The following is a 25917-nucleotide window of genomic DNA, read 5'->3' on the forward strand; positions in this document are numbered from 1 at the left end:
AAAAGAAAACTCCCTTATTCACAGACAACATAATAATCTATGTAGAAAACCCTAGAGACTCTAAAGGAACTACAATAAGTAAGTTTAGCAAGATTGTAGGATATGAGGTCAACATGTCAGTATATGAGTCAATTATATTTCTCAAACTTTCAATAAACAAGTGTACATTGAAATTTTTAATTGATACAATTTACAACAGCATCAAAATTGTGAAACACCTAGGGATAAATTTAACAAAAGATGTGTAAGAAGGGTATACCCAAAACTACGAAACACTGCTGAGAGAAACTGAAGATCTAATTAAATGGAGGGATATACCATACTCAAGGATCCAAAGACTCAATACTGTTAAGACGTCCATTCTCCAGATATACGGATTCAAGGCAATCCCAATCAAATCCTAGCTGACTTTACTGTAGAAACAGACAAGCTGATTCTAAAATTTATAGAGAAAAAAGGACCTATAATAGCCAATACATCTTTGAAACAAGTTGGAGGACTTACACTATCTGATTTCAAGACATATCATAAAGCAAGAGCAATCAAGACAGGGTGGTATACAATTAAATATAAATCAATGGAACAGAATAGAGAATAAGGAAATACACGCATACATTCTCAACAGAAGTGTCAAGGTAATTCAATGGGAAAAGAATAGTCTGAATACATATACGGAAAAAAAATCTCAACCCTTACTTCACAAAATACACAAAAATTAACTCAAAATGGAAGAGGTCTAAAATTATAACACTTCTAAAAGAGGAAATAGGAGAAATTTTTTGCCACCTAGTGGTAAGCAGATTTCTTTCACAAAACACACAGCACTAACCTAAAAGAAAAAAATTGGACTTCATCAAAATGAAAGACTTCTGGGACTTCCCTGGTGGTTCAGTGGTTAAGAATCCACCTGCCAATGAAGGGAACACGGGTTCGAGCCCTGCTCCGGGAAGATCCCACATGCCGCGGAGCAACTAAGCCCGTGCACCACTACTACTGAGCCTGTGCTCTAGAGCCCGCGAGCCACAACTACTGAAGCCCGTGTGACTAGAGCCCATGCTCTGCAACAAGAGAAGCCACTGCAATGAGAAGCCCGTGCACCGCAACAAAGAGTAGCCCCCATTCGCCGCAGCTAGAGAAAGCCCATGCACAGCAACAAAGACCCAACGCAGTCAAAAAATAAATAAATTTAAAAAGAGAAATTTTAAAAAAAAAAAAGAAAGACTCCTGCTTTTCAAAAAATAGTATTAAGAAAATGGGAAAAGGTCCAGTGGGTAAGGCTCCATGCTCCCAATGCACAGGGCCTGGGTTCGACCCCTGGCCGGGGAACTAGATCCCGCATGCATGCTGTAATTAAGAGTTCGCATGCTGCAACTAAGACGTCCGCATGCTGCAACTAAAACAAAGATCCTGCATGTCACAACGAAGATCCCGCATGCTACAACTAAGACCCAGCGCAGCCAAAAATAAAAAAAACTTTTTTAAATGGGAAAAAAAACCTATAGACTAAGATAAAATATCTGTAATACATATATCAAAAGTCTTATATCCAGAATATATAAAGGAAGAAATAATGTCAATTCTACACAAACTATTCTGAAAGTAGAATAGGGAACACTTCCCAATTCATACTACAAGGACAGCACTGACCAGTTACCAAAACCAGAAAACAGGCATTCTTTCCTTTTTAAGAAAAGAAAACAACAATCTAATATCCCTCAGGAGCATAGATACAAAATCCATAATATATTGGAGCAAATCAAGAAAACTATAAAAGCATCCACAGGGCTTCCCTGGTGGCGCAGTGGTTCAGAGTCCACCTGCTGATGCAGGGGACATGGGTTCATGCCCCGGTCCGGGAAGATCCCACATGCCGCGGAGCGGCTGGGCCCGTGAGCCATGGCCGCTGAGCCTGCGCGTCCGGAGGCTGTGCTCCGCAACAGGAAAGGCCACAACAGTGAGAGGCCCATGTATTGCAAAAAAAAAAAAAAAGAAAGAAGCATCCACAGACAATAAGGAAGCGAATGAACATGGCTGTATTCTGTTGTAATAGCAAGTTGGCCAGTGGCTACCAGGATGCAGGGATTAGCACTGGGAGACAATTAGCAAATGGACACAAGCAAATTTTTTTTATTTTTTTATTTTTTTTTTTTTTGCAGTACGCGGGCGTCTCACTGCTGTGGCCCCTCCCACTGCAGAGCACAGGCTCCGGACACACAGGCCCAGCGGCCATGGCTCACAGACCCAACCGCTCCGCGGCACGTGGGATCCTCCCGGACTGGGGCACGAACCCGCGTCCCCTGCATCGGCAGGCGGACTCTCAACCACTGCGCCACCAGGGAAGCCCGACACAAGCAAATTTAATGCCCTTTTTATAAAGGTCAAACAAGCAAAAATTTTAAAGGGACTAGTCGACCAAAAAATCAGGAGAGGGGTTACCTGAGGCATTAACAGAATGAGATAGGGAAGGACCACATGCAACAGTCTTAGTAATGTTTTAATTTTTATTTTGGTGGTGGGTTCATAGATGTTCCTTCTATTATCACACTTTGTAATTTATAAGCATGTTACAGATATTCTTTATATGTATCAAATACTAAATTTTTTTTTTTTAGTTTCTAAAGAGAGAAAAAAAGGTTACATACTCCATAATTATAACCATGGAAACATGTATAGGGAAAAAAGAACATAAAACATACCTATGGTGCTAGAAAACTGATAAGATATCTTTTCCAGATTCCCTATAATTTAATTGTACTTTTATATTTAAAAACGAATACCTTCTCTATAACATACACAGGAAACCAGTAACATTGGTTGTTGCCAAGGACAGAAATTGGGTGGCTGAGGAAAAGTAATTGAGAAAGAGACTTTTCTCCAAATGTCCTTTTTTACTTTGATTCTGTACTAAAACAATATACAACATATTCAAAATTTTTTAATTTAAACTAAAACATAAAATTTTTAAGTGTTGCCATTATAAAGACTTAAATTTTAATCTTTTACCTAATAAAGCTTAAAAATAAATAAATAACAAGTTTTACAAAGAACTACATTGTAATTGTTTTCTGTGGTTCCCAAACTGTGTGCCAAGACACCACAGGAGGCTGCCTCACACTCACAGGTGCACTGCCAGGACATTTTAGATCTTTGAGGGAAACACATCATCTGTTAGACACTGCACAAACTACCAACTTGAGATGGTTTACACTCAATGTTAGATCATGCTACATTCCTTTCAATGATGTCACATCTTTGCAAAGCTGGGTCTTAAGCAGTTGCTGCTATAAAAAGCAAGTACCATGAGAAAATAAATGTGAAAAAGGAAATGAGGGCTGTGATGTTCAACCTGATTCCAAGTGTGAGAAACTGTTCAGTGCCCAAGAGGCACATACATCCTACTAGGAAGGAATTACGGTTACTTAAAAATGAAACAAAAATCTCATTTTTCACTTACGTGTTTTTTTTCTAACAGCTACTAAGCTGTTGGACATATATACTTATTAAGCTGTTTAGACTTCATTACTTAGGAAATGGAAAGACCATTAGGTGTTTCTTTTGGTCTAGGATGTATCACAGAAAAAATTCCAAGACATTAAAGGGAGCCATGAACTAAGAAGTTGGAGAACTATATCTGAAAAAAATCCTCTTCCTATAATAGAATAGATATGTTCTTTGGGACCACTTTCCAGGAGAAGTAACCCCACTGAAGTTCTAAACGGGACCTGAAGTCTTTAGTGTTATCCATAAAAAGTTTATCTTTTTTAGAGCAAGCTAAAGCTAAACTTCAAAGGAAATTAAAACACGATATGATGAGTAAGGAACATAAGCTCTCCGATTACAATAAGATTTCTGTAGATACTCAGCTACCTGGAGGACAGTAGTAAGCTTAAGATTACCTAATTACCTTCACCTTTTTCAGTGAAAGTTTCCAGATTTACCTCTAGAGATTTAAAAGTTCTACTGATCAGTCAAACTGGAAAAGCATCTTGGATCAATGACACTACCTACCGTCTGCCCCTCAATAGCAGCTCGCTGGCGCCCTAACACGTCCTGCAGCTGAGTGAAGTGCTGGATGAAGGCCACCACCTCCGCCTGGAAGCGCTGGGTGTGCACATACTGCACGGAGGCCATCTGGAGGCTCACTCGAATGTCGTACTCCCTCCGGAGCAGCGGGTCGGGCCGGCCATATCTAGGAGGAAGGGCAAAAATGTGACTCAGACAGCAGCAAGATGCAAATTAGTATTTGAAGAAAACTTGGGTGGACTTACGGGTTTCCCTAGAAAACAGCTTTATTAAAATGGAAATCCACCAATCAAGTTTTAGAAAGCAAACTCCAATAATTACTTCCTTTCTAAGCTCCCGCCATGTGTTGAGGATGTTAAATGAAAGTCTGGCGTGATGGCCAGGGCTATAAACAGGGGCATAGCTCTGGGTGCTGAACCCACTCATGACTCCAGAACTCACTCAGAAGCCACCTGTGGTTCAGACCTTTCCCCTGAGGCTCTTTTTCCCTGCCTTTAAGGAAAAATGACTATTCCGGCTCACTCTTCTAGCAAAGACTGTGACAATATGGGCTTGAAAGGTAATAAAAATAAGACCACAAAACAATTGGTAAAGAAAATTAGGCAACAGAACCAAAGTTTCTGGGGCAATCTGTCTTCTGGAAGCTGAAAGAAGTCTTCTTTTTACTTCAGTGAAATGCAAGCTAAAGAGTTTTAGCATCTACATTCACAGATAAATTAGAAAACTTTTACAAATGGTTTTAAATTTAATGGAACATGATGCCCTAATAATAAATTATTATACAGGATACAGTCACTGGGGAAAAGAACTCGTATTAGGTGAGCACCTATTTTGTGTCAGGCAGAGAGTTAAGAGCTTGACACTAATTATCTCATTTATTAGAGAACCATGCCACTGTGGTAGGTAACAGTGCAAACAAATCAATCTAAATTCTCAGAACAGTATGATATACTTCCTCTGGAAAGGAAAGAAAAAGTTCTCAGACATCTTTAGGGACCATTTTTCTCAACTCTGGTTGAACATTAAAATCACTCTGGCAGGACTTCCCTGGTGGTCCAGTGGTTAAGACTCCGTGCTTCCAATGCAGGGGGCGCGGGTGTGATCCCTGGTCAGGGAATTAAGATCCCACATGCCGTGCGGCGCAGCCAAAAAATTTTTAAAAATCACTTCGGCAAGTTTAAAAAAAAAAGAATACTACCGCAGACCAGAATATCTGAGAGCAGAGCTGGATACCTGTATTTTCTAACAGTTCCCTGAGAGGTTTAAATCCCAGCCTTTTAAACTTTCTGCTTTCTGAGAAAACCATTCTTTAATAACTACATAGGCTAAAAATGCCTTCTAAGTTCTAAAATTGAATATAGATTATGATTGTACTGGGAAAAATGCGTAATGTAATTTAAAACCCGTAATTTCAACAACTTTCTCAGGCTGAAATCATTCCAGAGCATTCAGAGCTAGATGGAAATTGATCTAACATAGTCCCCTCAATATTTCGATAGAAAAACTGATGCATGGAGATTAAGTGACTTGCTCAAAGTCACATAACAAGTTGGTGTGAAACCAGACTAATAATAATCACAATTATTTCAATCATACCCCATTTATTTATTAAGCCTGAGTAGCCCACTTCAATGCAGATCCATTGCATTGGATATATATAAATCAAGATTCCCCATAACTAGATCAAATCAATTTTACGTAAGATGTTATGATTTTTTAAAACTTTTCTTCATTGTTTAGCTGACAAGAATTTGAAACAACAAGCAATTATGACAAAATGTTAAGTGAGAAAAGATCGGTATTTTTACTTGAAAGTCTGGAAGATGAGTGCTTCTTCCCCACTTGTAGTGAACCGTTCTCTATAGAACTCTCCATGGGATGTAAGGTCACTCAGAGACAGGCTCCCAATGCTTCCCTGTAAGGCCAGGTCTCCTTCTAGGAATGTTAAAAATTAGAACACATTCTTATGTATCTTTTTTCTGTCACACACCTTAAATTTGCCTGAAACAAAAATTGATACACACATGCTTCAGACTTTACACCATTTAATAAAGCAAAATTCAAAAGAAAATTTTCATATTCCTATACACCCAGAAAAATATTTTATGCACTATTGCAAATAGTCTCAATGCAAAAGTCCAAAGGGACTGAAATAATACTGCAGCATCACACTTTAACACTTACAAGGGGAAAAAAATTAAATGCATACACAATTTAAAGGATAAAACATTTACAAATACAGATAAAAATGTGCTCTCTTCTGAGATCAGACCACTAATTAGAATTAGTGAAATATCATAAGGTCTATTTTGTACTATGGACAAAAAAATAAAGGAGGAGCTTCCCTGGTGGCGCAGTGGTTGAGAGTCCGCCTGCCGATGCAGGGGACACGGGTTCGTGCCCCGGTCCGGGAAGATCCCACATGCCGCGGAGCGGCTGGGCCCATGAGCCATGGCTGCTGAGCCTGTGCGTCCGGAGCCTGTGCTCCGCAACGGCAGAGGCCACAACAGTGAGAGGGCCGCGTACCGCAAAAAAAAAAAAAAAGAATAAAGGAGGAAGTGTCACAGATATGTTACTCGAGCATTAAAAAATGGGTTTTAGTGTGATTTAATTAAAAGGCAAAATTAATGAGACAGACACTGGAGACACAGATTTGAAACTACTCTGACATTACACAAGTAAAGCCCCTGGAAGGTGGGTAGAAGAAAGAAGAAATGTTGAAATGTGCACCTGGGGCGCAAACCTATATGAATCATTCTTAACATGGTGTGGATATTGAAAAGGAATATTCTGCACTGCTGCTTCTGTGAAACAAACTTTATCATCATAATTAGCATTACAAAACAATGACTGAGGTGTATATATTTGTCGGGCTAGTTCTGCGCCCAGTGAACTGAAGACACATACTTATTTTTGACCCCTAATGTCCTCTAACAAAAATACACAAGCTTCTCCCAATTCTAAAGACCCATCTCTTCTAGGAACCTTTTATAATTAATTTATACCAGGCATGAAATCTCAATTTTAGTTCATCCCATCCCCAAAAGACATTCTTATTTTACTACAGAATCAACATTGGAGCTTTGTAATCTTCCTTATTTCATTACCAGTTGCTTAAAAAAGGAGCGGTATTTTATGCACACTGTAAATCCCTCTGATTTAGAACTTGATACAGCTCCTCTCTTGTGTGCTACTAGGAATTTCAACCTATGGAGTCCCATTAGAAAGAATGCTAGCTTTGCTACAATATCCCCCTGCCTAAACCACACCCTATTGGTGGCTCCCCCTATGCATGGCAACAGACTGAACACGTGCCCTGGTTTCCCAGAGACGGCCCTGTTATATGCCTGTTTCCCAGCTGTAATTATGAATAATGCCCCCTTTCACTCCCCAAAATGTCCTAATTTTAGACAAAGAAATTACATAGTCACCCAGATAGTCTGTTTAAAACACAGACAGATGTCAGGACCCCATCCCAACCTAAAGAATCAGATTCCTGGGATGGGGAAGGAGTTGTGCCGACGTGTGCATTTCTAACGAGCTACCCAGATGATTCTGATCCACAGACCAGTATTGGGGCACCACCACCACAAATCATGGCCAGGCTAGTAACCACAACCAAGCCACTGAGCCACACCTTAGCCAGTAAGGACAGTTAGATTTGTAAACAGGATGTTCAAACTCTTCCCAGATTTTGCAAGTCTGATTTTCCCCACTTACCAATCATTTCCAGGTGTGCCACTAATTTGGACACATTTGCTTTAGCAAGCTCACTGGTGGTCTTATTCAGCACGAGAGAGAGCGAATGAACCTAAGAACACAGGAGGTAAAGCAAGGCAAATATCACTGAGGGGAAAAAAGGTAACTTTCAGACAAACAGCATCGAGAAAGATGCTGCAAGTCTCAGGAAATCTGAAGATAAAGCTTTTATTTTACTGATGCCATCTTCATTTCAGCTTTTCTTAGTCAGCCAAACCATAATAAGAGGAGAGAGCTGATAGGAAATGAACTCTGTTGTTTCTTGGTATTTGGTTTTCAGGTTTTTGTGGGGTTTTTTGGCCTCGTCTATTCTTTGTTAGTGAAATGTTTTACATTATAAAACAATTTTTCCCCTTTTTGCATTCATCTCTAACATCGCACTATTTTGTAATCACTCACACAGATTCATTAAGTAAAGTCCACCCTAAGAAATCTGTCAAAGCAAAATGATAAATACACTTAATGTTTAATGTCTTGGGACAAGTATTTAATAGAAGCCCGTGGTGACCAACTGGGACTTCACTTAGGAACTACAATCCAAGATTTTCTTTCCCAGAGACAACTATAAATAAAAGAAAACCAAAATCCTCTGTCTTGGGAACAGCATTCTCTGAAACAAAGAAATACGGTATTGCAATACTGTCATTTTAACCACAAAAAGGACTCTATGTCTATGATTTATTGAGGCAGGTACCTCTGAGTGTTATCACTGGGGTGAGGCCCTGATTGAAGAGAAGGAAGGAGAGAAGAGGGGACGGAGAACAGATCAAACCCCCATTCATACACTCTGCTCCCGAGTGGCAGAGCCCAGTGATACTCACGCCTTCATCTTTCATGCCTACCACAAAGTAGGTGATCGGTACATGTCTGATGAATGGGAAAAAATGGAAAAAGAAAGAAAATAATAGAAGGAAAGGAAGGAGAAAAATCATGTGTAGGGGAAGGCAGAGAAAAAAGGAGAGAATTATTACAGATGGAGCAATGACCCTGGGGGGCCACTCCAGCACCACAGAGGGTCCCCTTGCAGTAGTTTTTGGACATGGACGACAGAAGGAGCTCGAGGGAATGAGACCTTCATGAAGGGGTAAGTAAAAACACCTCTAGCCACTTAATCATCAAAATAATGTACGTAATGGGCCTTAAAATGCTCTGCTTAGAGGAATCCAGCTATAACCACCTGAGCCCACTCTTAGCATGGATCTTAGAGTCACCAGAAGTGGAACAACCGGATGTTGTAGACCTCCTGGTGTAACTAGGAAGCACTCAGCACCACCTCTGAAGGGTGTTTACCAAAAAGTCGAACCTGAACCTGATCAAGTCTCTAGAGCTAACTTCCATTTCTAAAATTAGAGGATAAAAGAAGTCAAATGGTACCATAAGGACACAAAGAGACAAATCCAGAGTGCGGGACACTCTAGGGGACACTAACCCAGTTTCTACAAGACAACTGCATGGGAGGAAAAGGTGGGGGGAAGTACCATTCACTGAATGATCATTTCTGCCACACACGTGAGGAGGGCCTTACCTACATCATCTCACTGAATCCTTACAACCCAATGACATAGGCACCATTAAACACCCTATGTTTATTGATGAAAAACTTGAAGGAGAAAGAGGCTAAATAATTTGTCCCCAGCCACACAGCTGTATGGTTACAACAAAAATGCCAGGATTCAAATCTAGGCAAATCTGACATTCGAGACTTCATTTTTAACACCTGTACTGTTGCTCTCAATAAAAGCCAGTAATGTTCTGAGTGAGAGGGAGATGATGACAATAGGCACATTTTAAAGTAGCTACTATGTACTGGACATGTTGCCAGGTGCTTTACATAATTCCCTCATTTAGTTATCATAGTGAGATGATGGAAGATGAGGAAACAGAGGCTTAGAGAAGCTAAGTAATTCCAGTGAACTACACAGCCCAAAGGAAAGACAAGAAGTTACTGAAACCATTTATTTCCCCGGCCTCCAGATGGGATTAATGCTAAAACCTTTTCTAAAATACGAATGTCTACCCTTTTGTAATAGACATCCAGAAAACCATATAGCTCCCCTGCCAATAAGAAGAATTTTCTAGAGTAAATGTACAATGACAGCATTTAAGTAAAAAAGCCCACATTCATTCTTAGAACTTATGGGAGCCCAAGAGGACTGATACCTTGAGATCCAGTTTGGTGTTAACTGGATCCTGAAGTTCAGACTCTATTAAAGCGCTTGGCTCTGACTTCACGTTTTGTAGAATGTCCTCAGGCGGCACCTTCACTGCATGGTTGTCTGCAGTGGAGCCAATTCCAAAAAAATCTAGTATCATGACCCAGGTCTGCAGTGTGATCAGCACATCCAAGCAGTTAAAATCAACATCAATGCTCCGGTTAACTCGATTATAACTGGAAGAGAATTCTGGATGCTTCTTATCCACCAAGAATATATTGATATGGACCAAGGAATCATCAAATTTACTCCTTCCAGCAAGTATCTTGGGCTCCTCTACTGTTGGAGAAGGAGGTGGGGTCAAGGGACAGTCCTTGTCCTGGACTTCCTTTTGCTTCTTCCGGGAGGCTGAAATGGGTCTCTGATACAGCTGAAAGACATTAGGAGCTTCTTCCATGTGGGAAGGGAGAGACCGAGGCATATCCGGATACTCCACGTTGGACACAGAAGGGCAAGACTGAGAGAGATACTCTTTTTGTGCTAAACTAGATGGCTTAGGGGCTCCCCGAGACACCATCAGGTTCTTATATTTGGAATCTGGATTTTTCTCCAATAAGTCTTCCATCAGCAGAGAGCGCAGGGCAATCTGAATGGATAAAGTCTGAGGATGGTCTTTACTGAATTCCACCTCAAAATCTTGAAATTTTAAGCTCACAAGACCTTGCGCCCCCAAAGTCAGATCTCCACTTAGCTGAACTTGAAGCTCTGATATACAGAAGTTGGCCTGAATCTGGGTAAAAGATCTGACTTCCTTAAAAGACAAGGACTTTTGAGAAGAGTTAGAAAGGCTGCAGTGGCTGAACAATCCGTTCTCCTTCCTTTCAACGGAAGGTTCTCCACAGGTACCGAGGGAAGGCAGAGGAGAGTTAGGGCAAGGTGAGGAGGTGGCACTGACTGGAAGCTTATTCAGGTCTTCACTGTACACGAGATTGTCCAGAGTTTGTAAAACCTGCTCATATACATGCTTTGCTAACACCACCTGTATTCGAAGAGAAAAATTCAGTTATTCTGCTACTGTCATCAACTACACTCATATGCACTGCCCACTAATTTTTTATGGCTTTCCCCGAGAAGTTTTAACTTAGGTGACAGCAAGGACTATCTTTTGTTTCTTTTCTGTCCTTACCTCTCTGTGACCCATATCTATTCACAAGGCCCTCCCCAAGTACCTCACAGAATAATCTACACACAATAAATGTTCAATAAGTGCTATTAACTGTAGGCCTGAATCAGCAAAACACTCTAACCCCAAAAAACAACCTCAAAAATTGAAGGGAATACTGCCAGAAGTCTAATGTGGTTATACCTTAGGATTGAGAAACAAGACTCATGGTTCTAAAACTCACTGATCATCACCAATTAGTATAACAACCTAAGTTTAGTACAGCTGATCAAACAGTACTTTTTAATGATAATAATGATAATGATGCAGATCCATGATTACTTGTTACTCCCTTACTTTGTTTTTAATTACAATTTCTTAATAAAACTGTTTTCAGGGAAGTTTTTTATTTACTTAAGGACAATTTTTTTAACAGAAGCATTCCAAACAGATATAGAAAAAACAGAATTAGAAGGTGATCATTTTGTAACCCCTAAATAAATAACGTATCCCACCACAGTTATCAGTGAATAAGAACTTACACGAGTGACTGACAGGGAATTTTACGATGGAGGGATCAGCTTCCTGCCACCTGAACACAATCAACAATTTTGGCATCACTAATGTCAATTAGACATTATGTGCCTCCTGATATAATATAACATAAAGTACACTGCACCACCTTTGAAGTGTTCTGGCCAAAAAAAAAAAATCCTGAATCCAGTTAAACCTGCAGAGTTAACTTACAATTTACAGAAAATGGGGGGGACAAGTTCAGTGACACCACAAACTAACAGCCAAATCCGGACTGTAGGACATTGCGCAGGACAACTGACCTAGTTTTCCCAACAAAATAATGTCATGGGGGGAAAAACATGAGAGGGAAACTAAATGAATAGAGACCCACAAGTTGTACCATCCAAATGCAATGTACAGACCTTGTCTGGATCCTGATTCAAACAAACCAAAAGTGAAAAGACGTTTTTGAAACAATCAAAACTGTCTCTGAAATCTGAAAATGGATTAAAATTCAGATGACACCAAGGAATCTTCATTAATTTTGTAAGGCAGGATAATACCATTATAGTTACTTCTTTAAATGCACACAGTTTGTAGTGATACATTCTAAATATATAGGGTTAAAAATGGCATGAGGTCTGGGATTTGCCTTAAAATATTTCCCCAAAGGAAAATAAGAATGGACGAGACACATGTGGCAAAATCTTGGTAACTGCTGAATCTGAGTGATGGGTATATGAGGTTTATTAGACAATTCTACTTTTGTCTATTTTTAAAATCTTTCATAATAAAATATTTTTCATTATTTAAATTACTAAATTATTTTAAAGAATTATTTAAAATAATTTTTTAAGATTTTCATCAAAAACAACAGTAAGGGGCTTCCCTGGTGGCACAGTGGTTGAGAGTCCGCCTGCCGATGCAGGGGACATGGGTTCGTGCCCCGGTCCGGGAAGATCCCACATGCCGTGGAGCGGCTGGGCCCGTAAGCCATTGCCGCTGGGCCCGCGCATCCGGAGCGTGTGCTCCGCAATGGGAGAAACCACAACAGTGAGAGGCCCGCGCACCGCAAAAAAAAAAAAAAACAAAAAAAACACAACAGTAAGTCGATGGTAACCATAAGATAATAAGTCAATATAATCCAATAGAATTCACATTATGTGCTATATTTAAGCTGAAATATTCATCCTAAGTAACCACCACTGATGAGGCAAAAGTTTAAAAGAGAAAACGGAAATACCCTAGAAGCCAAAAAGGAAAAGCTTTGGGGAAAGTTCTCTCACCCAGAGACCCATATCTAGGAACCACTGATGTCAAAAAGTATGTAGGTTCTGTTAACAGCACTCCTGGGTTACTCCAGAGCAACTGCCAGACAGACTAGTAACCAAATACTGCCCAAGGCCAGGGTCCACTGTCCTAAGATCCTGCTTGTCCTTGCTGTTTTATAATGTTATGCTTTTTGCTCTCATGCCTGTGAAAGCAGGAAAAATGACACTTTCGAAGGAAAAAGGATGACAGGTGTATACACACATACACCACACACACACACCACACACACACACACACACACACACACACACACACACACACACACACACACACACACACACACACACACACACACACACACACACACACACACAGCCACACACACAGCCCCGGACCATTTCATTTCAATGAGGGGCAAGACTAAGTCTCCCTTGAAGGGATCTGTCAACAGCTCAGATAATCACATTGTTTTACAGGCTGGGCCAAATGTGTCAGAAGTGTGACAAGAATTATAACCTTCTGGGAAAGAGAGACTGACTTTTTAAGCAATGATTTTCCTCGTTTCTTAATGGCAATGGAATTAAGGATTTGCCCTCTTCCTCTACATAATTCGCCCCTCCTCCACATGAAGAAGGCTAACAAGACTGATTCCCCAGTGATAGAAGGACATGATAAAAGGATTCCATGGTTCATTGGAAGAAGTTATTGACAATAATATGAATATCTCTTTGAATTTATATATTTTCCTTCCAACATTTTATATATACAAAATATAAATATAACATACGTATATAATATAAATGTAAAATAATTACATAATTTCAACTGTCCTGACATAAAAATCAATAACGTGTTTACCTGCACTGGATTGACAAATTTTCCTTCGATCTTCATGATGCTAGAAGTTCCCAGGTCATCTGGACTAAGGGAGAAAGTCAATTCAAATTCTCTCTCTATAGGGATCTTCTCCAGTTTAAACTGAATGGTCGTGTTGTTCAGGATGTGAAAAGCTGGCATAAAAGAGAGGAAATGACAGACTGGAAACATTCATATTTACTGCGTTCCTGCTGATTAAGTAGAGAGTGTTTAGAACAAAGCCCAGGAGTTGCTCCTAGACCAGGAGGGCAGGTTAGCCTGGCACCTGGGGTCTATGACTGAATACAAACTTTGGTAATTATCCCAAGACCAAAACTCATAGCAAGCAGAGGTATAAGATAAATTTATACACAAAAAGTAACAGTTATTTTCATGACATGCTCCACTTGGTGGCTTCAAAATATGGTGCAGTGAACATTAACCCAGGCCAGGGTCCATGTTAAGCTTCTCTTAACCTCCCAAGCTGGCATTTTCCAAACCAAATTGCTCATCCATGTCCAGCTTTAGATTGATCCCTCTTATTGGACCTAAGTCAGAATCACAGACAATATAAGGTTCTAAGTAAACAACTTCTAACCCAAGCAGAAAAAGCAATCTTTTGCTAAGTATGTAAATCAATCGGTGAACACAGCTGAGAACCATAGGAGAAGTTCTCAAAGGCATTAATTTCTTCACCGATGAATAAGGCCGTCTAGGGCTTACCTGATTTCTGTGGATGCCAAGTCTATTAATAGATTGAACTGTTCGGTTTTAGCAGATCAGATCGAGAACACAAACTGGCATTTTATTCCTAGAACTCTGGACCAAACCATTACAGAAGATGACAGGATACTCAAAGGAGAACATAAGATCCAGAGACTAAGTTTCATATTCTATTTCTGTCAATCCCTCCAGCTGCCTTAGACTACGATATTTAACTAGGAAAGATCTACAGCTTAGGAATGAAAAAAGAAACAGATGCATTTGACCAAATTACATAATACTCTAACAGAATCCACCCACTGAATCCCTGTGAATGAACACTCACCCAACGGGTCCACTTAAAAAAAAAATCTTATCTTGCCAAATATGGTTATCAATGGAAAAAGCTGCAAACATTCCAACCTAATATGAAGCATTCTATTAAAATTCTATTTTGATTTCTTAAATATTAACCGGGGATAATTCTAAAAGAAAGGTTTTTGTAGTTATTTTAAACCAAGTACTATCTACATGAGCTGGGTTTGGAATCTTTAAACAAAATGAGACAAAAGATACACACTCCTCACCTTGACCTCTATGCAAAGATTCAAAGAAATCATGTCGGGTGAAATGAGCTTCCTCTTGACTATTGGCACTGGCAGACCCAGAAGGAGAGCAAAACGCCTGGCTCACTTCAGGCCCAGGGCCCTCTCTGCCTGCCAACTGGGTGCAATTCAAAGAATATAATTTAATGTCTTTGATTTCCACTTGCAGACGGTCACTTCTGGATTCATCATCTCCTGCCACAAAATTCTGGATGAATATCTGTCCCAAGTGTCCTACCAACAACTCAGGACTCCCAGGCTTCCGAGGGATAGAAACAACTGGTGATTCAATGTTTATGTTCAAGATTAGCTTTACAGTGTCGGAATGAGATGCACCTAGGCCAAACCCATATGTTTCATTTTCTTCTAAGATAAAGGATTCCCGGGCCTTCCTTGGAGTTTCAAAGAGTGATACCATCTCAGTGTACTCGGCCGTCTTGGTGGCTAGGACTGTGGTGACTTTGGTGGCTGCGCTTTTCAGCATATTTCGAAAATTTTCTTCCAGCTCATCCATGGACAATGTCAACTCCTTCAAAAATTTAGCAGAGTGGTTGTAATGCAAGGAAGCCATCTTGAGGTTGAGAAAACATTCCTGTTTAAATTTCTCAACAAAGGTGAAACTCAGAGCTTCAGTGAGGGCTGCATCTTCCATTCTGACAAATACAGATTCAAAGTAGCCAATATCACTGATAATATTTTCATAGCCTATGGAATTCCCAATGCTGACAACATATTGGTTCTTAACATTCTCCTGTGTCAAATCCATAAGCTGCAAACAGCCAAGAGAACCGTTCACGTCAAATGTGCTGCCCATGGAGACGTTAACTTTGGTGCCACCTATACTTGCTGTCGCAATTTTTCTGCCATATTTCTCTCCATTTGCCATTCCCACTGTCCGAAGGAGCAGCAGGTTAAGTCTGTGGATTTCCACTGCAACCTCGGTGTTTTGTTCATATGTAGATTGGTAAGTTCCTTGTACCCCAAAGCTTCTTTCAAAATCAGTCATTAAAGGTTGAGGACTCAAATCATCTTTTTCCTTGGGAAAGGATTTTTGAAGAAAACCAATCAGCTCCACAATTGTCTCTGGATTTAGGATGATATCCAAATTATTCACCTGTAACGAAACCACCTGAAGAGTGCTGTCCAAATTCATCGATGGGCACTCTGAACTCACAAACTGATACTCCAGTTTTATGAGGGACTCTTGTTCTTTGGTGAGAATTCTGTCAAGAGAAACACCAGTGGCTGATCGGTCGTTCAGTGTGGCAGTATTAGTGAGGTGGGCCACGTTGGGTCCAGAGACAGGAGACTGGGCTCTGCTATCCCGGAGGCTTCCTGTTGGGATATCAAAGCTCAAGTTCTTATGAGAGGCCATCAAAAGGTCAAAATCAGCACCATATGTCTGCATGGTGTCCACCAGCAGCAAACCATGAACAGTGAGGGAGACTTCAGCATCATAAGGCCTCTTCACAAAGTGAGCGTTGGTACCAAATACCTTGAGCACAGAAATGTACCGGCCGTTGCTCTCAACACCAAGCTGCATACAGTTCACTTTAAATTCAGCCAGGAGGAGTTGTGACTCCACCAGAACCTCCCGGGTATGCTGCTCCAACACCACGATGCTCTGGGTTAAATTCATCACCGAGTCTTGCAAACTTCCCCGCTGTCCCTCTTGGGGAAAAATCTTCTCTTTAATCTGAGTGTCAAAAGTCTTCATTTCTGGGGTGGTCAGGAGAGCAAAGCAATTCTTTAGAGCAGATATTTTATCTTCATTGATGTGGATCTTTAGGTCTGGTAGGTTGCCTGATAGCACGGCTCCGGGGTACTTGGGATCTGAAGTATAAATCAATCGGCGTTCTAACTGTAGGTGAACGTTGAATTTCTCGACCACATGGGTCGGTCCCACATCAATATCCTGGACATGCTTCCAGTTGTCCTTCACTCGTCCAACCATGATCTGGAGGTCCAGAAAGGACAGCGAGTACCTCTCATACATCTTCGTGCTCATTAAATGTGCTTGAAGCTGCTCTTCACTGAATTCAACTCCAGAAAATGGAGGTGTTTTCTCCCTATCACTGCTGTTTGTCTCGGGAGGTGGGGTGTTAGGAGGTGTGGCAAGAGGGGTCTTATATTCGTCATCACTAAACTGATTCTCTTCAGATGCTGACCCGTCCCCACTCTTCCTCTTGGAGTCATCTGCAGATGAAAAAAGAGAAGATTCAAAGTATATGTCTGCTCTTTCCTTCCTCTTCCCTTTAATGTAAGAATTAAGAAAAGTAGAGAATCAACCACCCCAATTTAAAAAATAAATGGATGAAAACGCCAAGCATTATATTCTGTATTTACCATTTATTCAGCATAAACTTATCTACTGATTTGGAAATCAAAACACAAAGAGTAAAAGTGTATGAACATGAGAAAAGATGGAGACCTGCTAACGTTAAGAACACATGTCAGGGTGCAGAAGCCAACAACCTGCTGCCCGAAACTGCCCCCACCCCCAATCTGAGCTGCACTGCGTGAGCTGCCATCACCAACCCCTCTTACGTCACTCTCCATATTTGTTTACTTTTTCCTGTATTCCTCTATGTGTACATTTTGTCCCCTCCCCCCACTAGAATGTTCTAAAAGAAGAGGTCTCCTCTACCTTCCTCAACACAATACCCCTAGTGCCTAGATCAATGCTTGGCAAGCAGCAACCGCTCAATATGTCATGTTCTACCCCCAGAATTCACACTCTTAACCCCCCTCTCTTCTGCACCCAAGCGGTGCCGAGACAACAAAAACACATCGCTGGGTTTGCTATGTCTCTATTCCATGTTTGTGTTTTACAAATTCAAGTAGGTGCTTTCTGTGGTTGTGTGATCCTCTTCTTCAGATACAATTCCCTTTTCACATTCCCCTCACGGCCAAACTTTTCCACTCCAGCTCAAATTCTCTACCCTCTTCTCCTCTTCTAATCTTTCAGTAAAATAGGATAAGGTTGAGATTGTTTGATAAGCTTCCTCAATCTCTTTTATCCAATGAATCCTCTCTTTCCTCCCTCCCATCTCAAGGTGAACAATGACTATTTTTTGGATCTAATAATAGTAATGAAATTACCTTCCAGGAGTCTTTTTATGTATGTCCCTAATATCCCTAAGTAGATTAAATCTCTATTCCAGAAATTATGTACTGAGAAATACTGTTTATTAAAATACAAAACGTTACACAAGAAATACAATTAAAAACCACAGTGAGATACTACTACACAGTCATGAAAATGGCTATAATCCAAAAGACAGATAATAACAAACGTGGACAAGGATACAGAGAAACTGGAACTCTCGTACAATGCTGGTGAGACAGTAAAAAGGTGCAGCCATTTTACAATCTGGCAGTTCCTCAAAATGTTAAACACAGAGCTGCCATATGACCCAGCAATTCTACACTGAAACAAACCCAAAAGACTGAAAATATACGTCTACACAAAAGCCTATACATTAATGTTCATACCAGCACTACTCATAATAGCCAAAAAGTGGAAACAACCCAAATGTCCACCAACTGATAAACGGATAAATAAAATGTAGTATATTCATACAAGGGAACATTATTCAGTCACAAATAGGAATGAAGTATTGGTACAGGCTACAACATGGATAAACCTTGAAAACACTATGCCAAGTGAAAGAAGGCAGACATAAAAGACCATGTGTTATATGACTCTATTCACGTGAACTGTTCAGAAGAGGCAAATCCATAGGGATAGAAAGATTGGTGGTTAGCAAGGGCTCGGAGAGCTGGTAATGGAGAATAACTGCTTATGGGTTTAGACTATCTTCTTGGGAATGATGAAAATGTTCTGGAATTAGATAACAGTGAGAGTTGCACAATTTTACCAACATACAAAAAACAACTGAATTCTACATTTTCAAATGTATCTCAATAAAGCTATTATTTAAAAAGTAACAAGGGAGCTTCCCTGGTGGTGCAGTGGTTGAGAGTCCGCCTGCTGATGCAGGGGACATGGGTTCATGCCCTGGTCTGGGAAGATCCCACATGCCGCAGAGCGGCTGGGCCCGTGAGCCATGGCCGCTGAGCCTGCGCGTCCGGAGCCTGTGCTCCGCAACGGGAGAGGCCGCAACAATGAGAGGCCCGCGTACCGGAAAAAAAAAAAAAAAAAAAGTGACAAGTGAACTCTGGAGTTACAAAATGTTAAATACCTCTTTTTTTAAGCTTTACTTGGCTTAGCACAGAAACACATCAATCTACCACGACGTGTCTTCATTACTTCACACTCACACTGTACCTTGGGTATTGGTCAAGAGCATTCTGCCTAGATCCACAACAACCAACACAGGATTCTTGAATTTGAAATCATCAGGAAATATCACCTGAGGGGCAGAAATGTCTAGTCGCACAGTCCACCGTTTACTCTCCTCCTGTAAAAATAAAACAAATGACGATTAAATAACCTTGAACTGCAACTGCTGACAGTGGGCAGCTTTATCAGCTAGGGCTCAAGCCTTCCAGAAAGCCACACTAGGGTCACAGGATGACGTAATGGTCTCTGATATTAAGGCAAAATGTTTAAAACAAAAGTGGATCCAAATGTTTAACAACTTGAGACATTACCACAGGCAAATGTCTGAAGTGGGAGAAAAAAACTGGCAAATCACTCGTTTGGTGGGTTGTTTGACTTTGATGATCAATGGTTTAAGAAAGGTCTGACTTCTAAATGTATAGGACTTAATACTTTAAAGTATTGTAGAAGTTATACAGTTCAAATCAAAGTAGAAATCCAAATATTTTTATTTATTCATGGATATTGCTAACCATGAACTTTCAGGCCAAAAGACCTTAGTGAAAAACATAAGCTTTGACATTTGAAATATAAAAAATAGACCAATTCATGAATTTGTTAACAGTTCTTCCCTGTGACTAAAATTAGCTAATTTATATAAATGCTATCCAAAAAAGTTGTATGTAGTAAAAAGCTAATTTATATAATTATACATAGTAAAAGCTACATGTAGTAAATTATATGTAGTAAAAGCTGATTTATATAAATGTGATCAAAAAGAAAACTCTTGGTCTAAGATAATCAGAAGGTACTAAATGTTGTAATTTGTGTCAAAACACTAGCAAAAACAGAAAACAGGACAAACTCTCCGCCCCTCACTACTTACCCCTAAACATTTTCCTCTGAACACTGCTGCCATGCCTTACACTCCCAGCTGGCTCTGCACCTTCCAAAGAAGCCACACTGACTGCTCCACCTACTGCTGCATCTCGGCAGCACACCTCCAGGCCACAGGATCAGAAACCCAGTTATTTTGTTTTGGTTTTTTTGGGTTTATTTTTAAATTTTTATTGGAGTATAGTTGATTTAAAATATTGTACTAGTTTCAGGTGTACAGCAAAGTGAATCAGTTATACATATACATATATCCACTCTTTTTCAGATTCTTTTCCCATATGGGTCATTACAGGGTACTGAGTAGAGTTCCCCCTGCTATACAGTAGATCTTATTTATCTATTTTATATATAGTAGTGTCTATGTGTCAATCCCAATCTCCCAATTTATCCCTCTCCCCTATCTTCCCCCCCTGGTAACCATGTTTGTTTTCTACATCTGTAACTCTATTTCTGTTTTGTAAATAAGTTCATTTGTACCATTTTTTTAGATTCCGCATATAAGTGATATCATATTTGTCTTTGTCTTCACTCAGTATGACAATCTCTAGGTCCATCCACGTTGCTGCAAATGGCACTATTTCATTCTTTTTTATGGCTGAGTAATATTCCATCGTATATATGTACCACATCTTCTTTATCCACTCCTCTATCGATGGACATTTAGGTTGCTTCCATGCTGTGACTATTGTAAACAGCGCTGCAATGAACACTGGGGTGCACGTATCTTTCCGAATTACGGTTTTCTCCAGATATATGCCCAGGAGTGGTATTGCTGGATCATATAGCATCTCTATTTTTAGTTTATTAAGGAACCTCCATACTGTTCTCCATAACGGTTGTACCAATTTACATTCCCACCAACAGTGCAGAGGGTTCCCTTTTCTCCACACCCTCTCCAGCATTTACTGTTTGTAGACTTTTTTGATGATGGCCATTCTGACTGGTGTGAGGTGATCCTTCACTGTAGTTTTGATTTGCATTTCTCTAATAATTAGTGATGTTTAGCATCTTTCCATGTGCTTTTTGGCCATCTGTATGTCTTCTCAGGAGAAATGTCTATTTAGATCTCCCACCCATTTTTTGATTGGGTTGTTCCTTTTTTTGATATTGAACTCCATGAGCTGTTTGTATATTTTGGAGATTAATCCCTTGTTCACTTCATTTGCAAATATTTTCTCCCATTCTGTGGGCTGTCTTTTCGTTTTGTTTATGGTTTCCTTTGCTGTGCAAAAGCTTTTTAGTTTAATTAGGTCCCATTTGTTTATTTTTGTTTTTATTTTCATTACTCTAGAAGGTAGATCAAAAAAGATATTGCTGCGATTTATGTCAGAGTGTTCTGCCTATGTTTTCCTCTAAGAGTTTTATGGTGTCCAGTCTTACATTTAGGTCTTTAATCCACTTTGAGTTTATTTGTGTGTCTGGTGTTCAGAAACCCAGTTTTGCTGGACTGTTGAGATGGCTCTGGGCTCTCCCTTTCTACTTACGGCATCCTCATGTCAGCTGGTCACTTAGCATCACAAAGTGACCATCCTTCCCAGGAATTAAAACTGGGGCATCATTCCAATTGTTTTTCTTCTGCTAACAGTACATGAAAAGGGGTGTTCTTAAGTGAAATATTTACAAAATGTCAGGTCTAGAAAACGGAACAAAGATGAGTCTGGAGAGTGTTCCAAGATGGGTAAAAGGAAGAAATATGATCTCGTCTCAGTCATTTGTTTTTATTTATTAAACCCTGACTGTACAAGACATGGGATTTTATTTTTTGCTAACTGCTAAGTACTTCCTAGATTCAGTTCACTTAATCAGTGTAACTGATACAAGCATGTCTATCTATGTAGGTAAAGAACTTAGAAAAAACACCTTCCTCTTCCCCGCCCCCCAAAAAGAGTATTTACTACGCCTACTTACAATGAAATCACCCACTAGCAAACGATCAAGAGTTTGTCGGATTTCCGCCTTGGTCTGCATCTTCAGTCTGTTATATTGTCTTCGGGCAGCTTCAGCCACTCTCAACTCAAGTTCAGACTGATAACCAAAACCTGCGAGACGGGAAATATACAGGAGTCAGAATTTTCAAATGGCTGGGTGAAAGAAAGCACTGCAACTTCTATTCTCACCAGGGATTTCCAGCAAAGCTATAACACAGTCTGTACAACAACAGTTCCTTACTCCAGTCTGACCTGGTGCCATACAGGGTAACCGGAATGAGGCGAAGATGGGCGAGAAAGGCACATCCTTTCAAAACATCCATGTGGAGAAAGGCAGTATGTGAGGGAAGGATACCTAAGTTACTAGAATTTCTAGAACCAGTTTCTGAAAGCTTCCAAACTATATTTCAAAATTCTTAAAAGCATATTACACTGAAAGAGCAATTGGAATTTAGAAGTAGTATATGCCTTCTACATTCTATCAGTGACAGAGCAATGAAGCCAAGATATTTATGGCCACTGTTTAAATGAAAAGACTCAAAAAACTGGACCAAAAACTAAAACAATTGTTATGAAGAGGGAGAGGCAGGATACATTTAGGAAAGTACCACTGTTTTACTGACTTCCTCGTCAAACAGAAGTGCTTCTTCTGCACATACTGCCTCAAATCTTTTTTGGGACCAAAGGAAGGCCTAAGTGAATCAATGATGACACAGGAGAGTGCAATGGTGAACCTTGGAATACTTAATGCTGCATGAAACAAGTAAAACAAACCACTGATCCTGTCATCTAGGAGGAAACTGAACATTCCTCCTAAATTCTCTGGCCTAAAATATCCTGGGTAGCCAAGGAAATCACTGTCCTCATGGAATGGGAAGCATTTTAAATGCATGCTAAATGAAGGCAAAGAAAGAGAAAATATGAAGGCTATTGATTCCTCTTGGAAGAGTAACTTTCCAAGGACATCCACTTTGATTCAGTAACTAAGGACAACCCTATCCACTTACTCTGCAGGCCTTCTCTACCACTACCAGGTCACTTGAATGTATAATAACCCTTGTCCCAGAAACGACAAGAAAGATGTCTTTAGAAAGTCACATAAGAGCAAACAAACAAAAAAGTTAACCTGAGGTATGAACCTTTCCCTTGTAGAAAAAGTCTGCTACTTTTTTAATAGCCTGGGGATTATATATGATGTTCAAGGGCCTCGTGTTGACATTCAGCCGCCTCTCAAAATGGCTGTGCACTGGATTTCTCTCATACAGCATCTCAAAAAATGGGTCATCTGGGTCTGCAGCTAAAGGAAAGAACCAGAGAAAGAAAATGGAACACAGCAAAATAATCATCTTATTCTTGATAACTGATAAGGACTTCTGGGAAAAAAAGACATTTTCTCAATTATTTTCCAATTAGTTCTCATTTATGAAAATTTTATAAAACAGAAAACCTAATAAGGATTGACTAATTGTCAATAGGACTCCTCAAACAGGACCAGGTTGTTGGACTCATTCCCAACACGTAAGTAACCCAGGACCTGGAGGCCCTGAGAGTTGCCCCAGTCACACATGGGTGGAGGGAGAGCACGAGGCAGTCTCCAAGTCAGACAGGGATCCACACAGCAAACCACTGGGCACAAGACAGGATACACTCCCTCTCTGCTGACCAAGACTACTGATCTATAATCATCGCATTTTGAAGAATGAGTTTAAGAACATATAACAATTTACCAGGGTAATGATCGCTTCTGTCTGCAGATGCTGTTTGGAGTCCAAAAGACTGTGAGACTCTGCCAACTTCTTTTTGCTGATAAACACACACAAAATGCAAAAAGGTCAGGGCGAGAGGGACCAATTCACTGTGCACACGCTCTCTCATGTCGTATGCTTTGGCATCACTCTTGCTTAGCACAGTCAGAATCAAAACTCGTCTGACACCAGGCGACTGTGGACCTGCAGGCTGAGCCCTCCAGTCTGTGCCTTTCCCCAGCCTGGTACGGGCAGTGCGCTACTCTGCACTCAGCACACTTGATGAACGACTGCTCAACAAGGACTGAGTGTGTACAGCTTTTCACACTTTCACTCTGCCCACCCACACTCTCCCCAGTGCCCCATGACAAAACATTATGAGAAGAATAAGGGGCTAAAGATTCAACTCTTCTGGGCTTCCCTGGTGGCGCAGTGGTTGAGAATCCACCCGTCAAGGCAGGGCTCGAACACGGGTTCAAGCCCTGGCCTGGGAAGATTCCACATGCCATGGAGCAACTAAGCCCGTGCGCCACAACGACTGAGCCTGCGCTCTAGAGCCCGTGAGCCACAACTACTGAGCCTGCGTGTCACAACTACTGAAGCTCGCGCACCTAGCGCCCACGCTCCACAACAAAGAGAAGCCACCACAATGAGAAGCCCGCACGCCGCAACGAAGAGTAGCCCCCGCTCGCCGCAACTAGAGAAAGTCCACATGCAGCAACGAAGACCCAACGCAGCCAAAAATAAATAAACAAACAAATTTATTTTTAAAAAAAAGATTCAACTCTTCCGACCATCTTTTTGCCAACTTAGTAAGATCAAAGATCTTCTAGTCTAAAAAGAATATTATATATAAAAAATTACACCTATAGAGAAAACTTGTGGTGGTTCTTTTGTAACTCTGGAAACATGAGATGACCTATCAGTGACTGAGGGTCAGAATGAATGAAAATCACTGTCGGATACAGAGGACATTCAACATTGACCTTGAAATGCAGAAAATAGTGGTGCTGACAGCATTTTCTTCCAAATCAGAGCAACTATTCCAAGGTGGCTATAACACAGGGAGGGAAGAAGGCATTGCCATAAATCTCACCAACACTTGCTCTCTGACAAATTCAAAAAACTTATCTACCTCCAATTTGATTCTGATCAGCCTGTCTCAAAATGATCAAATGTCAGAATGAATCAAGTTAATACTACTTTTGTTGCCTAAAACAGACCACAATTCACGAACACCCTGGATGAATCAGCCATCCCACTGCTGTACGTACTGGATTAGGGAAGACCAGAAGAGGAAATAGAGTCCCTTCTGTGGCCAGGTCTCGAAGAAACAGTCCACCCAACCGGACTGAAAGCAAGGAGGAGTTTCTTCGAGGAAGAGATTCTGCTAGAAGTTTTACACCTACAGAAAATAAATGTTAAGACTTATACTATGCCATCATAGCCTTAATTATTTTAAAAGTATAAGATATAATATTTTACAGAAGACTATCAGATATCATGAACTATTTCTCCTTGAAATTTGAACAAAATAACCCTATCTACATATTATATGTCTATCTATATAAATCTATAAGGAGTATTAGAAGTTTCCCAACAGAATGAATTTTAAACAGAGCACTTTACAATTAAATTCAAGCAATCTGCTAGTTCACACTAAGTTTATGATTTCTCAGCTCTCAAGATTATAAAGTCAAAATCAAACTGGATTTTTTTTTTTTTTGGTCATTTGCCTTTAAACTACTGACAAGCCACAGATAACTGGCTATTTTATGAACTGCAATAAATCTGTTTGTGAGAAGAGAAAACGAACATCTGGGTATTTATTTACATACCTTTAATTCAAATTCAGAAAAAGAAGTCAAATACAGTCAATCTTCATTATTCGCAGACTCCATATTTACAAATTCGCCTATTCCCTAAAATTTGTTTGTAACCCCAAAATAATACTCACGGTGCTCTGCGGACATATGCAGAGCAGCCAAAAATTCGAGTCACCTGAAGCGCATGCT

The 25917-nt window shown here is 40.3% G+C and overlaps 1 protein-coding gene across 3 annotated transcripts in view; it reads right to left on the reverse strand.

The window, feature by feature from the left end:
• The window catches only part of VPS13D (vacuolar protein sorting 13 homolog D), a 244991-nt gene that overhangs the window by 193545 nt on the left and 25529 nt on the right, over positions 1 to 25917 (reverse strand). For all 3 annotated transcript variants that reach the window (XM_060141400.1, XM_060141399.1, XM_060141398.1), the window contains exons 14-24: positions 25177 to 25307; positions 23885 to 23960; positions 23284 to 23454; positions 22138 to 22268; positions 19339 to 19471; positions 15030 to 17243; positions 13744 to 13895; positions 9943 to 10974; positions 7744 to 7834; positions 5832 to 5958; positions 4009 to 4189 (exon numbers count right to left, since the gene is read on the reverse strand). In XM_060141400.1, the coding sequence (XP_059997383.1) occupies positions 4009 to 4189; positions 5832 to 5958; positions 7744 to 7834; positions 9943 to 10974; positions 13744 to 13895; positions 15030 to 17243; positions 19339 to 19471; positions 22138 to 22268; positions 23284 to 23454; positions 23885 to 23960; positions 25177 to 25307 (4439 nt within the window). The remainder of the gene's footprint in view (positions 1 to 4008; positions 4190 to 5831; positions 5959 to 7743; positions 7835 to 9942; positions 10975 to 13743; positions 13896 to 15029; positions 17244 to 19338; positions 19472 to 22137; positions 22269 to 23283; positions 23455 to 23884; positions 23961 to 25176; positions 25308 to 25917) is intronic.

The sequence above is a fragment of the Lagenorhynchus albirostris genome, chromosome 2 (assembly GCF_949774975.1).
Source record: "Lagenorhynchus albirostris chromosome 2, mLagAlb1.1, whole genome shotgun sequence".
Classification (NCBI taxonomy): Eukaryota; Metazoa; Chordata; class Mammalia; order Artiodactyla; family Delphinidae; genus Lagenorhynchus; species Lagenorhynchus albirostris.